This window comes from Quercus suber, unplaced genomic scaffold, assembly GCF_002906115.3.
Source record: "Quercus suber isolate HL8 unplaced genomic scaffold, Cork oak 2.0 scaffold_568, whole genome shotgun sequence".
NCBI classification, from domain to species: domain Eukaryota; kingdom Viridiplantae; phylum Streptophyta; class Magnoliopsida; order Fagales; family Fagaceae; genus Quercus; species Quercus suber.
This window is the reverse complement of record NW_027070013.1, coordinates 456,638-472,625: the sequence shown is the minus strand read 5'-3', so window position 1 is coordinate 472,625 and position 15,988 is coordinate 456,638. Positions and strand designations below refer to the sequence as shown.

At 32.3% G+C, this 15,988-nt stretch overlaps 1 protein-coding gene across 1 annotated transcript; it reads right to left on the bottom strand.

The window, feature by feature from the left end:
- Positions 1-13,742: 13,742 nt before the first annotated feature.
- On the bottom strand, positions 13,743-15,457 carry LOC112009356 (uncharacterized). Its single transcript, XM_024041690.2, has one exon. It carries the CDS (start codon positions 15,177-15,179, stop codon positions 13,986-13,988), a length of 1,194 nt encoding a protein of 397 aa, XP_023897458.1. The 5' UTR covers positions 15,180-15,457; the 3' UTR covers positions 13,743-13,985.
- Between the last annotated feature and the right edge of the window lie 531 nt (positions 15,458-15,988).

Genomic DNA, 15,988 nt, shown 5'->3' with positions numbered 1-15,988 from the left:
TGTAGGGTTTCTTTTCTCATAACTCTAAATATATATAAGGCTTATTTTAGAGGCCGTTACAAAAGAAAATACAAGGAGAACACATGCATGTAAAAGGTGATCGGTGTCTTATTCTCTCTGAAAGAAGCTACTACGTCTTTACGCTTTAGCGTTTTGTAACTAAGTACTTCTTAATCTTCATTGTTGATGAAATTGAGAGCTTTGCAGCCAACATCTTCTTTAAGTTGGTGAGTTAGTCACGTACTGGGAGCCGTGCATCTTTGGTTAGTCACGTACTGAGATCCATGCAAAAAGGGTGGTATTTATATATTGAAGAGTTCAGAGATTCTGAAGTGGTAGAAGGTTTCTATAGGCACACTCTGATTTGATTAATTTCCTGAGTGTGATCCTTGACCTCGTTGTCATGGATCGTGGACAATCTCTTTTGATTCTTCCTTTGTTTGATGGGACTAATTATGTGTACTGGAAAGTTCATATGAAAGTTTTTTTGTAGCCTCTAGGTGAACAGGTATGGCAAGCTTTGAAGTTGACTGGATTAAAACAAAGGAAGCGCCGGTAGATTGGGATGAAGAAACAATCATAGTGGAAAATTTCAACAATAGGGCCTTAAATGCTTTGTTTTGTGGGGTGACCAATGAGGAATGCAAGAAAATATCATCCACAAAAGTTGCCAAGGAAGTATGGATCATTCTTGAGACCACCTATGAAGGTACCAAGGCAGTAAACACTGTGAAGGTTCAAAGACTTACTATTAGCTTTGAAGAAATAAGGATGGAAGAGGATGAGACCTTTGATGAGTTTTATACTAAACTCAAGGATATTATGAATTCTGCCTTCAACCTTAGAGAATCTATAGTAAAATCCAAGATTGTTAGGAAAATCCTTAGATCCTTACATGAAAGATTCCATGCCAAGATCACTGTCATTGAAGAAGTAAAGGACATTGATCAACTTCCTTTGACTAAGCTTGTAAGGAACCTTTAAACCTATAAGATAGGACTAGGCTCAATGGGAAACTATGGAAAGAGTAAAAACTTGGCTCTTAAGGGTATAAAGGAAGAAATTGAGGACTCTGAAGATGAAGATGAAAGTGAAGATGAAGATGAAGATGACGATGAGGATGATGATCTAACCTTCATAACTGATGAGATTATCAAGCTTCTTCAATTTAGGAAAAATGATAAGGGCAAACCTCCTAGGAAACCTAAATCCTCAATAAAGGGCAAGAATGAGAAAATCTTCATCCAATGCCATGAGTGCAAAGATTTTGGTTATATGAGGATAAAGTGCCCAAATTACCTCATGAAAGAAAAGACCAAGGAGTCAAAAGATAAATGGTTGTTTGCTACTTGGAGTGATACTGAGAATGATTCTTCTGATGAGTATGCGGATGAATGTAGTCACGTTATGGCTTTTACTACCTCAACTGATAAGGTGATTGTGGAGAGTGCTAGTGACAGTGAGGATTCTTTTGATAATGAAGTATCCAAGAAGATGACCCTTCAAGAAGCCTATGATAAGCTATGCATTGAATTTATAAAATCTGAAAAGACTTCTCATCTTTGTAGAAAAGAGTTTAATGAGGTAAAAACTGAAAAAACTGATCTGTTAGTCAAACTAGATGAGAATATAAGGTTAGTTGAGACTCTTGTTGCAGAGAACACCTCATTAGAAGAAAAGGTCAATAATTTTGAGGTTGAGCTTAGTCAAGCTAGAACTCAAATAGAGAGGATGACTAGTGCAAAACTTGATGATGTATCAAGTGCTCAAAAGTCTAGTTCTGATAAGACTAGTTTAGGATATACTGTTTTCTTCAGCCCCTCCTCTTCCACGGCTTCTAGATCAAGGACTATCTTTGTGCCTCAATTTGAGAAAGGTGATAAATGTATGAAATCCATAACTCATTTGTCTAATTTTAAATCCTTTGTTAGACCTCAAGTTTGTCATTATTGTGGTGTTCCTAGACACATCTGTCCTAATTACTTTAAATTGTATCCTCAAAAGTAAGTGTCCAAACGGTCACAAGTTTCTTCTCAAGGACCTACACATTTTTTTGGAGAGTTATTAAAAGTTTTGAGCTTTTTAACTCAATTTTAGGAGAATTCTAATTCTTCTATGTCCTTTAGTAGACATATTAGGACACGTGCCTTTTCATCTTCATGGCCAAAGACTTATGCTGTGTAGGTGAGAAATGAGCCTAAGACTTAATTGACTTTTCTATTTGTCCTCTACTTTAATTCTTTCTATCTAAAGTAGCTCTCTTTGCTTGATTTCTTATCAGTTTTTGGATTCATACTTTCATACATTTGCACTCTTCTATCATGCCTTCATGCATATGCATTTTTCTTTCAAGTTTTCATGTTGTTTATCTATTTTTGTTTGGTTGTTAGTTTTTATTTTGTTTTTGTTTTCAAAATTAAAAAAAAAAAGGGAAAAAATTAGAAAAATACAAAAATAATGTGTTTGTGTGCATTGGTACTTGTGTACTTTTGATGACTATTGAAACAAAGTTTTCTAAATTTTATATCTTTTGTAACTTAGATGAGTATCTCATTGCACAACTAAGCAAGTGAGTTTTATGGCTCGTATTTGTGATGAGTAAGATTAAATAATCTCTTATACTTAACACTCATATCACTCTTTTTAACGGGAAGGACTAGAAAATCCTAAAAGAAATGCATAAATAACCATCTCACCATTATTGCCTACCAATCATGAAATGACATTTGTATGCTTCGGTATACTAAAAGTACAATATCAATGACATTTGTATACTTCGGAATAGCAAAATTGGAATATCAAATGCTTAACATCATTGGGCATTTTTTTTTCTTATATGCTCATGCATGATTTGTTTAAAAAGAAAAATATGTAAAGAAAAATAAAAAGAAAAAAGAGTAAAAATGCTTTATATATGATTGCAAGCATGTATTCTAGAAGATGTGGAAGTTATAAGATGTACCTCGAAAGTGATAGTCCTTATCAAACAATTGTGATTGTGTGTGAGTTAAAGTAATTTTGTCATATCTCAAATCGTCATAACATGTATACACTTATGCAATCTTGCGATGTTTTTCACACACAACACACAATATTTTTTGCTACTTTTGATACATGTGCAGGTACAATATGATTTGACTATCACAAGGTTTACATGTGTTAATGTATACTCACTAAACGGTCTTGACTTATTTTTGAAATATAAAATTGGTTAGACTTGTTGTGTATGTCTGTGTGTTTTAGAATCTATGTGCTTAACAATTTTTGTTGAGTGTTGTCTTTTGAGAGATCAAAATACTGTTTGGATCCTTGGTTGAGTTGCTTGTTTAATTGCATTCATATCTGTGTTTTTTTCTTCTTTGAAAAACTGATTTTAAGCAATTCGATAGCTTCTCGATACCTCTCGACAGTTGGTTTATCTATCGAGCCCTTTGATCTTCTTTTTATCGCATTCTCGATAGCTTCTCGACATATTCTCGATCCATCAAGAAACCTTTTGTTTGCTCGATAAATGCTCGATAATTGTTCGATCCATCGAGGTTGGCTTTTGCTCGATAACATCTCGACAATTCTTGATCTATCGAGATCCTCTTGTATGCATTGTTTTTCATATGTTTTGGATCTTTCTTTTTGTTGGAAATATAAATGTACGCAGTGGAAAAATAACGGATCTACTTCATTCACAATTGATAACATGCACTATGTAAGTTTCAGAACATAGAATAAGAGAGTGTACCTTGGTGCGGTGAATTTCAAAACTAAAGATCAGAAGTTCTTGAGAACACTTTCAATCTTCACTCCAATTCTACTAACACCCAAGATGTGTGGTCTTTCAATCAGTTATATGTATATGTACTAGAGAGAATGAAAGAGTGTCCAACACTCACACACAAACCATTTCATACACTTACCAAATTTTGTATGTTTCTCTCCTTATAACTGATTATCTAATTGGGATGGCCTTTTGGGCCTTTCTAATTGGGTTTTAATATGTGGCTTGGAGTGGGACGAAAAGGGAACAAATAAGATACTAGCTCCAATGGGCTTTGGGCTTTGGGCTTTTCTATCAACTCTTGACAAGTCCAAAATTACCATTAATTATATTTAACATCACTATATAAATATAATTGCACTCTAAACCTTATTAATAAATTATATCTCAAGACTTTATTGTACATGCAACCCCTTCATAAAATATTCGTAGTAATACAAAGTCATGAATGACGACTACCACTTTGTAGATTACTACATCTTGATCCTTGAGTATCCAGTTTAATCCTTTTAAGTTATTCATCATATATTTATGAAATCCAATTTTATAAATATATACTTTAGTAATTTCTTACCAAAGTGGTTAGGCCTAAATTTCTGAATAAGAAATCTATTAAACTTATCTCAAGGAAATATTTTGTATCTCCATTAAGAGACTATAAATTTCATCTTGAGAATATATGTTCCATCAACACTAAATGTGGCTGTCCAACATACTGATGTTTTGACCATTACTTTAGATCTCACTCCCGATATATCAAAACAGCCTACACTTCATGATCAGACCCATTATTCTCTCAAGATTAAGAGTTCATATAAGTCGTGAGATTTATTATTCATTGACAGTCGTTAGGAGAATAATATATCTCACAACAATCTAATTCAATATGTCTTAACTCTTAAAACATATCAACATATCAACTAAAAGTCAGCACTTCCATAATCAAGACAAATCATTTTAGTTAATATGTTGTAGTCTTTATAGATGAAACGCCCAATTTCATCACTGACTACAAACTAAATTCTGAATTTACAAAGAACTTATGATTTATATTTTCTGTGACTTTTCACATAAATCACATACTATGCATTTCATATACTATATGATAATGTCCAAATATTCATGTTATCATTATTTCAAATAATAATAAAACAACTTTATTAATTACAATATTAAGTCATACATTATGTCATACATAATATCATATAATATAATATATAGCATCATACAATAGGATTTAAGAGCACTAATCCTAACACTTTTATCTTGTCATCTATAGCATTTTGTTTCGTCACATTCATACATTTATATGGATTCTTTGTACCCCTTGATCATGTTTGATCATCTTTATGTTTCTCGAGTGAAGTTTTCTAGCTTCTTATACCCTTTATCAATTATGATAAAAAGGGGGGAGAAATTGTGGAGAATATGTGATTTCTTTTTATTAAGATTCTACATGTTAGGGGGAGAAATATATGTCCTTGTAAGGGGGAGTTATGTTTAATCTTGTAAGATGTGTTTCATACTTCAAAAAATAAGAGTTCAAGTCTAGTATTAAAGTCATGCAAATATGTGCAAGAAACAAGTGAAAAAATGTTGATTCATTAAATCTTGACAGTTGCTAGACAGATAGCTATTAATCAAGGTTTAATGAGGCTAGACAGATACTATCTATCGAGATATCTATTAAGAATTACGGAAATCAGTTTTTCAGATCTAATTTTTGGCCCATACTTATGTATTTGTATAGGGTTTCTTTTCTCACAACCTTAAACATATAAGGCTTATTTTAGAGGCTGTCACAAAAGAAAATACAAGGAGAACACATGCAAAAGGTGACCGATGCCTTATTATCTCTTAAAGGCGCAGTAGCTATTGCATCTTTGCGCCTTAGGGTTTTGTAATCAAGTGCTTCTTGATCTTCATTGTTGATGGAGTGAAGAACTTTGCAGCCAACATCTTCTTCAAGTTAGTGAGTTAGTCACGTACTAGAAGCCGTGCATCTTTGGTTAGTCACGGACTGGGATCCATGCAAGAAGGGTGGTGTTCATAAATTGAAAAGTTCAGAGGTTCTCAAGTGATAGAAGGTTTCTACTGTAAGTTCATCTACGAGGATTGTAGAGCCTAGGGACAAAGGTTTTGTACAAAATCTAAAACTTCTCTTTACTATAGTAGATAGTTTTTCGGGATGGTTTTCCTCTAGGTTTTTCACTATGAAACTAGTTTGCTTTATTGGTTTTCTTGAGTCATCATATCTTTTTTTTTTTTTTTTTCGCTGCATGATTTTGATATGATATTGATGTTTATTTGTTTCAACAAGGTTTATTCATAATAAATCTAATTAACAACTTAGGTTTGAAACTTGTTAATTCTATCAACTTGGGTCTAAATTTCCTAACAAACGAGATCATCAAAGAGTTACCGAAATCTGTTTCCTTGACAATATTTATTATAAGAGAAAGGAATTCTCAAGACCGATATGCTCTCTTCTTCCTCTTCATAAATCCACTTTGTTCAACTTCTCTCTCTTCTTCTTCATATCCCTCCGAACGCTCTCTTCTTTCTCTTCATAAAATTCACTTTTTTAGGGTTGTAAACTAGCCGAGCTTTATCAAGTATTGAATATCTGAACTCGGCTCAACACCAAATATGGAATTTTCAAGGTTGGCTTTGGCTTGAGCTTGAACCAAGCCAACAAACTATGTTTAAGCTTGAATGTTAGATAGTCCAAAAGTTTGAGCTCTACTTGGCTTATCTAAATTCATTAATCAAGTCAAGCTCAAGCTCCATATCAAGCTTTTGAGCTTGAGATATAATACAAGTACATTATCAAGCCTATATTAAGCATATTAACAATCCAATTTGATTTAGACAAGTGGTCCAACTTCCAATTAATTAAAGGCTTAATAAGTTATTAGTTTATTTTTCAAGATCATATTAATCATATTGCCAAACCCATAAACCAGCCTAAGCACTGCATTTTTTTTTTTAAGGCTCAAGTTTGGCTCTTTTATAAACAAAATAAATATGAACAAGCTTTTTATCAAATCAATCCCAAACTGTTTATGAATAGCTTGGTTCATTTACAGCCCTACCCACTATGTTCCTCTTCTCTTTCTTTTTCCTCATACCCCTTTAGAATCTCTCCTTTTCAAGAACTTTGGCAGCGGCACCGTAGCCCAAGGCATCTTCATCGACACCACCATAAGACTTGGGGGATTCCCACCTTTGTGATGCTGCCTTCAACTATGTCAAATCCCTTTCCACATCTATCATACCCACCACTTTTTCCTTTTTCTATTTTTTTTTTCTATGATCGAGTTTTTCTTTCTATCTAATTGTGTTAAATTGAAATTGATTTGTTGGGTTTCAAGGTCTCTGTTTTTGCACTAAATGGATTTCAAGGTCTTTGTTATGGATATAAGTTAGGGGCAAATAGTAATATCATTGCACTCCTTTATATATAAATAATATTTTATGTGTTAAGGTTAAGTTAACAAACCCAACACACGTTTTCCCTCACAACATGGTATTAGAGTGTAAAATATTATTTATATATAAAGGAGTACAATGATATTACTGTTTTTCTCCTAACTTATATCCATAACTCTTCCTTTCAAGTTAGAGAGTATATATCCTACAGTCCTAACTTGTTACATAATAAACCTAAACGTGCCTTTTGTATAAAGCAAATGGTCACCTATGGATAGAAGCCTATATTGAGGTTGATTAGGCAGGATCACCGTCAGATAGAAAATCCACTACTGGTTTTGCACTTTTCTACTAGGAGGAAACCTAATTACTTGGAAAAGTAAGAAACAAACCATTGTTGCTAAATCTAGTGCAGAGACTGATTATAGAGCCATGGCATACACATCATGTGAGCTTATGTAGATTAAGCATTTACTTGAGGAATTAAAATTTGTTGTGAATGTGTCTATGACCATGCATTGTGATAATCAAGCAACAATTCACATTATCTCCAATCTTGTATTCTATTAGTGAACCAAGTATATAGAAGTAGATTGTTATATTACTTCGAAGAAAGTAGAAGATGGTGTAATTGCTACTCCATTTGTTTCCACAAGAGTCCAAATTGTTGATATGTTTACCAAATTTTTATGTGAGGCTCATTTGGCTTTATTATGTAACAAGCTAAGATTGTATGATATATACTCTCCAGCTAAAAGGGGACTATTATTGATATAAGTTATTGGAAAAACAATAATATCATTGTACACCTTTATATATATATATATATATAATATATATATTTTAATTTTTAGGATTAAGTTAACAGAACCAACACAAATTTTCCCTTAGAACAGTCTCAATACTCAATAGTGTGTTTCTCTTATTTGTTGATTTTGTCATTTTTGAGATATATAAAATTTGAAAAAGAAGAAATCTTTGGATAAAGAATGAGAATAATGAGATTGGTTTAGGAGTCGCAATGGAGGTGAAGAGAGACACAAATTGGGTGAAGTTGTGAGGAGTGGTTAAGAACAGTAATGAGAGAAACTCGAGGAAGAGAGAGAGAGAGAGAGAGAAAAAAAATATATCGTATGTGTGTTGTTCAGGTCATGTCAAATTCATGTGGGTCCAACATTTTTTAAAAGATATCATAGTTGTATATATATATTGTAGACACTCGATTTTACACCCATGATTTAATCTTGGAAGATGACTAGAGTGACCAATCATATACCCCAAAATTTAGAATTGCATTAGATGCATTAATTCATTTATTGCGTATCATAAAAATGATATTGAGATTCTAATTGTTGTGACAGTATGCCTGATTTCCAAATCGAACATTCGGATTGAAAAATATCACATGATCAAGTTTTCACAATCTGCATGCATTTTGTTTGAGTGGAGCCGAACACGCATGATTAATTTAAATTAATTCTGATTGGTTAGACAATTAAAATTAGTTAAATAATTTTGTGATTGTTTGTTAGTTAGTGTCAAAAGTAAGCCTGTGTGCATGGGAATAAAGTGGATAATTAGATAACAAAGAGGTTGTGGATAATCAAGTCTTTTTAGAATATTTATCTACAAGATAATTATCACTTTAAAGACACGAATATCAAGAAAAAATGATTAATTTTAAGAATACGGATTAAAAACGCGTGTATGTGCAATTTCCGGCTCAAAAATCCTTAAAAAAGGAGTTCAAATTGGACCAAAACTCAAACGCGGGTTCGGCACCCAAGAGGGCTTGTTAGCACCTTTAGAGTGCCGATCGGCACATGGAAAATGCCGACTGGCCTAAAAGCTCAGCTCGGCTCGGGGACCCTATAATTAAGATAAAACCTATATTTTTCTGATTTTTAGAGATAAGGACACGTTCCAATTTGTATCTAATCTCATTCAGCTTATTTTTTAAGCATTCCAACCTCTATAAATAGATTAAAAAAAAAAAAATTAGAATTAGGGACTCTTCTTTTCTGACTTTTCTATTCCCCTTACGCTAAAGATGTTTTGGAGGCTTTTACTTTAGGAATTTCTTTTTTGTAGGTAAAGTATTTTAGACTTCAAAGAGGTGAACAAACTTCTTTGATTTCTAAAATATTCTTTCATTAGAAGAGCACGCTCATGCAAGAGGTATTCTGTTTTTTTTTTTTTTTTTCTTCTTCCATTAATTAGTATGTTTTTGTTTGATGCATGAATATGTTTAGTATGTTTTATGATGTCTTGTTCTTAATATATAATTGCCATGCTTAGATACTGTAGATGATTGTTTATTTCAATTCTTTCATTTTGACTTCAAAATCTGCAATGACTATTAAAACTCTTTTATAAAGATTTAAAACTAATTTATATTTTCATTAAATACAGATTTGATTTTTTTTTTCAAAACCCAAAATTAATCTATATTTTCATTAAATACAAATCTAATTTTTTTTTCAAAACCAAAAACTAATTTGTATTTTCATTAAATATAGATCTGATTTTTTTTTTGTTTCTAAAAAGTTTTCTTTGTTATAAAATTGCAAATTTTGAAATTCAAAAGAAAGGATTGAAAGTTAGGTTAAAGTTTTTTAATATGTAATGAATGCATAATAAATTTGTCTCATGAATGTGGACCCTCTTTCAAAAGTCTTTTTTTATTTGTGTCCAATAACAAATCTAATTTTTTACAAATAATTTTTTTTTTAATTTTATAAAAAATAGATCTGATTCTTTTAGCAAAATCATTTTTTTTTTACTTTACTAAAAAAAATCTAATTTTTTTAACAAACCAAATTTTTTCTAACTTTACACAAAACAGATTTGATTTTTCTTTATAAAATCTTGCTTTTTACCCTTTACAAAAACATATCAGATTTTTTTACAAACCAAGTCTTATTATTTTAATTTCCAAGACATATCTGAATTTTCTTTAAAAAGAGGACACATCCATAAGGCAAATTTATTTAAGTTAATTTTTGTCAAGTGTTTGTCATGTGCATTATAACATATCATTCAACATCATTCAAAAAAGGATATATTGGTCATTAGAGTCTAGAAGACTAAACTCTGTCTGGGTGGAATGGGTGCCGAACACCTTCCCATTCCATAACCTAGCCCCTAAGCTTAAGACTTTTAGATAGGTAGATTAGTGTTTTGTCTTTTAATTTTGGTAGATTGTAACTAGGACCAAAGTTTTGTATTCTTTTGCATAGATTGTAACTAAGACCCAAAGCCTTGTAAGGTTAATTTATCAAAATTGTATTTTTCTTTATTCAATCAATGACATTCGAAGTATTTTGAACATGTAATTTGTATTTATTTATTTTTTGTATAAAAAAATAAGTGACGACTTCACATTACTACCCAAAAGAGAGGTGCCCTTACAAGCACCCAAATCTCTTGTTGAGAGGCCATAAATTTTCCTCGGTCTCTCTCTCTCTCTCTCTCTCTCTCTCACACACACACACACACACACACACACACACATATAGAAAAGTTAACTGATACCCTAGGGCATTGGTTTAGGAATATTTTTAGAAATTTTTTATGTGAAAAGAAAAAAACAACTTTTTTTTTTATAGAATTTTATATTTTTAATGAAAGTGGTATACAAACTTTCTTAAAATAATCCATTAACTAATGCTCTAAGAAGACCCATTAACCAGACCTATATCTATGTGTGTGTGTGTGTGTGTGTGTGTGTTGAATATATTATATGTTGTTATAAGTATGTACTAATAATTGAAATATGGTCTCTAAAAGGGCCAAAAATATCCAGAAGCATCTAAAATGACCAAAATACCATAATACTCTAAAATAACCCAAATACCCTCAAAATCTCTAAAATTAACAAAATACCCCTTTAACCTCTAAAATAACCAACCCCACACACCCAAAAAAGAAAACACTAAAATGACCAAAATACACCTAGATCCATTGGAATGACCAAAAATACCCTGAAACCTTGAGAATGACCAAACTAACCCAAATTTGCTAAACTAACAAAAATATCCATGAAACCTCTAAAATAACCAAAATATCTCTAAACCTCTAAAATGAACAAAATAAACCCTGAAACTTCTAGAATGACCAAAAATACCTTGAAATCTATAAAATGACCAAAATACCGATAAAACTGTTAAAATGATAAAAAATACCCTAAACATCTAAAAAGATAAAAATGCACCCCATATCATTAAAATGGCTCAAAATGCCTAAAAACATGTAAAATTAGCAAAATATGCTTGAATCATCTAAAATGATTAGAACACTCTCAAAACACTACAAAAATGCTCCCTATATCATTAAAATGACCTAGAATACCTAAAAACATCTAAAATTACCAAAATATGCTTGAATTGTCTAAAACGACTAGAACACTCTTAAACTACTAAATTGGCCAAAATACTCTCAAAACCTTCAAAATGACCAAAATACCCCTAATGTGTTCAAATGAACAAAATATCATTGAAACCTCCAAAATGATCAAAATGCTCATAAAATGTCTAAAAGATGAAAATGCTCCCAATATCTCTAAATGACCAAAATATGCTTGAAATGTCAAAAATGACTAAAACACTCCCTAAACCAACAAAATCACCAAAAATACCCCCAACATATCCAAATCCAAATGACCAAAATATCTTTAAAACATCTTAAAAAAAAAAAAAATCATTTTAGAGGTTTCAAGGTATTTTATTTTTGGTTATTGTAGAGATTTCAAGTATTTTACGCTAGTTTCAAAGTTGCAGGGTATTTTTTGTCATTCAAAGGCTTTAGAGGTATTTTGGTCATATCGATGGCTTTAGGATATTTTTAGTCATTTTAGAGGTTTCGAATGGTATTTTTGGTTAATTAGAGGTTTTGGGGAATTTTTTTTTTCGTCATTTAGAGTTTTAGGAGTATTATAGTCATTTTCATAGTTTTGAGGTATTTTGGTCATTTTAGAGGTTTCAAGTGTATTTTGATCATTTTAGAGGTTTTCAGGCATTTTTGGCTGTTTAAAGGTTTTAGGGGTATTTTGGGAGTTTCAAGGTATTTTTGTCATTCTAGAGGTTTTAGGGTTATTTTAGAAATTTTGGAGGTTTTAAGGGTAATTTGGTTATTTTAGGTCTTCCATAGTTATTTGTGGTTCACGAGTAATTTTAAAATATTTAGATGTTGAAACTATTTTCAATCAACTTATTATAATCATTTTAATTCCTCTTAAAAATATTTATGAATTAAGTATAGAATGTTTTACATTTTTAGATTATTATGGGAATGTAATTAATGAACCAAAAAGTCATAATCTTATATTGCTATAATGTGATTGCATGTATCAAATATTACAAAAATTTAGCATTGCAATGTCATACATCAAGCAAACTAAACCCCCCCCCCCCCCCTCTAGTATCATGAGGGATGAATTCTAATAAATATTACAAAAATTTAGCATTGCAATGTCATACATCAAGCAAACTAAACCCCCCCCCCCCCTCTAGTATCATGAGGGATGAATTCTAAAATTAAATGAGTATAATTTGGTTTGGAAAGGTTTCAAGTATCATCCCAAATGTTGGTGTTGTGTTAGAACCAGAGTTAATTTTATAGCAAGCACCTTTCCTTACTAAAATATTTGATTTAGAAATATATTTCTAAAGTCAAGAAGACTGCTTGGATTCAGGGGCATTAAGAATTTGTCTTTCCTTTTAAGTATGTAGTCTTTAGGATATATCATATTGACCTAAACTGTCAAGGCCTGAAGTTAGAGACCAGCCCAACTTAGCTAAGTGGCTAATTTAGAATCCTCCATTCTTCTAAGTTCTAACACCTAAACCCCCAAATTCGTACGTTTGCAAATCTTGTTTTAGGGGAAAAGGAATGTGAATTGTTAGGTTTTACTAGAGGTGTGTAACCAACCTGTCAACCCACCAAAATCGACCTGATCTAACCCAACTCAACCCAACTCGCTAGGTTGAGTCGGTTTTTAGGGCTTGGTGGGTTGGATTGTGTTACAAAAATTTTTTTGATAGTGGATCGGGTTGGATTTAGGTCATAAAATTCCAAACTCGTCAAATTTGACCCAACCCACTCATATATTTAATATATATTATATAATTAATAAATTTTTTAAAAATAACTCTTCCTCCTATTTTATATAAAAGCTAATATTAATATATATTATTTCATATATTAATGTATAATTGAGTTGAAATATTAGTTTATATATTAATAAATATTTTGATTATCAACTCAGATTAAAAGTGTAATATTTTTTTTGGCTCAATTTAATAATAATAATTAAAAAAAATTTATCTAACTCATGAGTTCAACCGACTCATGTGAATTAAGTTGAGTTGAGTTAAATTTATGTTATAGGTTAGATTGATTTGGGTTAAAAAAAATTTAACCCACCATGATGGGTTCGATCAAAATATTCCCGACCCATAACACCCTAGGTTTTACAACATCAAAACTTTTTAAGGGTACGATCAATCTTGGAGCCGACTGACTTTGAAAGATAAAGTGATGGTGCTGCATATATGGGGATAGCAGCAAGAACAGATTTTACTCGATTATAGAAATAAGAAATTTCATCAGAATTAGAATCAGTTTGATCTACTTGTCTTTAGCATTTACTTGATAAATAAAATAAATTACAACAGGAAAAGACAAGAAGACACCAAAAAAAAAAAAAAAACCGATTAATAAGTTGAGATTTGCTCTGCTCTGCACAAAATTATTCTTTCTGTCTATATGTATTCATCATATACTACGTTTTAAACATAAGATCTTCATCCTTCTTCCTTGCACTTCCCCAGCTTGGATTATGCCTGAAAATCCATCGCCAACCCTTCAAGCTTTTCCTGCCCCTACTGATCTCTCTCTCACTCACTGTGATTCTACATGAACCCCCATTACAGAAACTCCCATCCCCCATAATATTCCCAAAAGGAACTCCACATTCATGTGCCCCAAAATCACTACCTCTCATGCTACCAACAGCTGCTTCTGGATCTGCTACAACACCCATTTTCACAGCAGAAAACTCTGGCTTTGATGATTCTGAAGAGTAATCAAGCTTCAAATCAATAAAGCCCGATTCATCCATACCATTGAAATCACTCTCTTTGAGTGAGAAAACCCGTCTATTAGCTCCATTTGAACCAGCATCAAGCTCCAAAAGACCACCTTTCTTCACACCCTTCAGATGATCAGTGGCCTTTTCAGTCTCCAATTGACTCTCTTTTTTGTCACTATCAAAGCCACTTTTTCTTGGCTCTGCTTCACTGAATCCACTTCTTCTCCCAGAATCTAAAAGTAAACCCCCATTGACACCAGAACTTCTGGCTGCAGAAATAGAACTCCTAGCACCTGACACAACCAAATGTTCTCCACCATCTTCGGACCCAAACAACCCACTAGTACCCCTGAAACTACAAAGTGACCTGGACCTAGACACACCCATATAATCAACCAACCACAAATCACTTTTCTGATCATCACACCCACCTCCAACACTCGATCTCTCACAACCCTTTTCCCTTTTCTTCCTAAACAACCTCCCAATTCTCCAAAACTTACTTCTTTTAATCTCAACACAACTGCTACTACTCCTCTTGAGCATCACGACATCCTCATGAGCTTTCTCTTTGGCTTTGGAATGTGATTGCGAAACAAGTTCGCTTCTTTCATTCTCTATCAGGAATGATACTCGACCAACACTCCCTACCTCAACAGTGCACGAATTCCGATTGGAAGAGATCTCAGAGCAGGAACAAGAAGAGAGGCGCTGCTCTCCACAGTCAGAGCAAACCAGCTTGATCAAGCGGTCCTTGAGACAATAAGCACATATCCCAACCGAAGATGAAGATGGATGCTTCTTGCATGGAAGATCCGATGAAGATGAATAGTATTCCATGTCGTTGTTGAATGCAGCTTCCACAGCTTTGCCTCTCTCTTTCATTTTGCTTCCTTCCCCGGAAATGTAGCTTCAATCTTGAAATGAAATGCACAACCAAACAAATTTTTTTTGGTGCTTTAGAATAGAGAGTCAATCAAATACTAACTTTAAAAATTGGTGAGAGGCTATAAATGTAAAGGTAAAACAAACTGTGTGATATTTGGGATTTCAAGAACCAAGTTGCTATGACATGTGGACTATGGAGTAGTGATAACTGATAGGTTAGGCACAGTGAGAGGCGTCAACTTTACGTTTTCTTTACACAAAAACAGTGTTGGGAAGAAAAAACATATGAGTGACGCAAGAAAGCACTTGCCACTCAAGGCATTATTGTGTAGGGAAGTGAATGCAACAGCAAATGGTGGAGTAAAAATCAGTGAACAAAACTCCCATAAATTAAATTACAGTACTGCATGCATTTGTACCATTAATGCCCGTCAGACCCACCACTGCTAAACTAAATTAAACTCCAACCTTTAACTTTAATTAATTAGTATCACATATTTTATAAATATTTACAAAAAGAAAAAGCAAAAATACTACTAATCCCACTATCGAAAGTAAATCAAAATTAGTATAAATTTTATAATTTGTTGACTTTTTGATTGCATGTGATTGGAAAAAAATAATAAATTATGCATGTAAATAATAAACAGAAAATGTTTATCAATCACAATCCTATAAATTATTAAATTGGATGTCCAATTAATTATGTATCTCAATTTGAATATTCAAAGTAATGTCTCTCCCTCTTATTCATAACACAAAAAAAAAAAAAAAAAAAATGGTCTCTCCCACTTTTTATGTTTTGG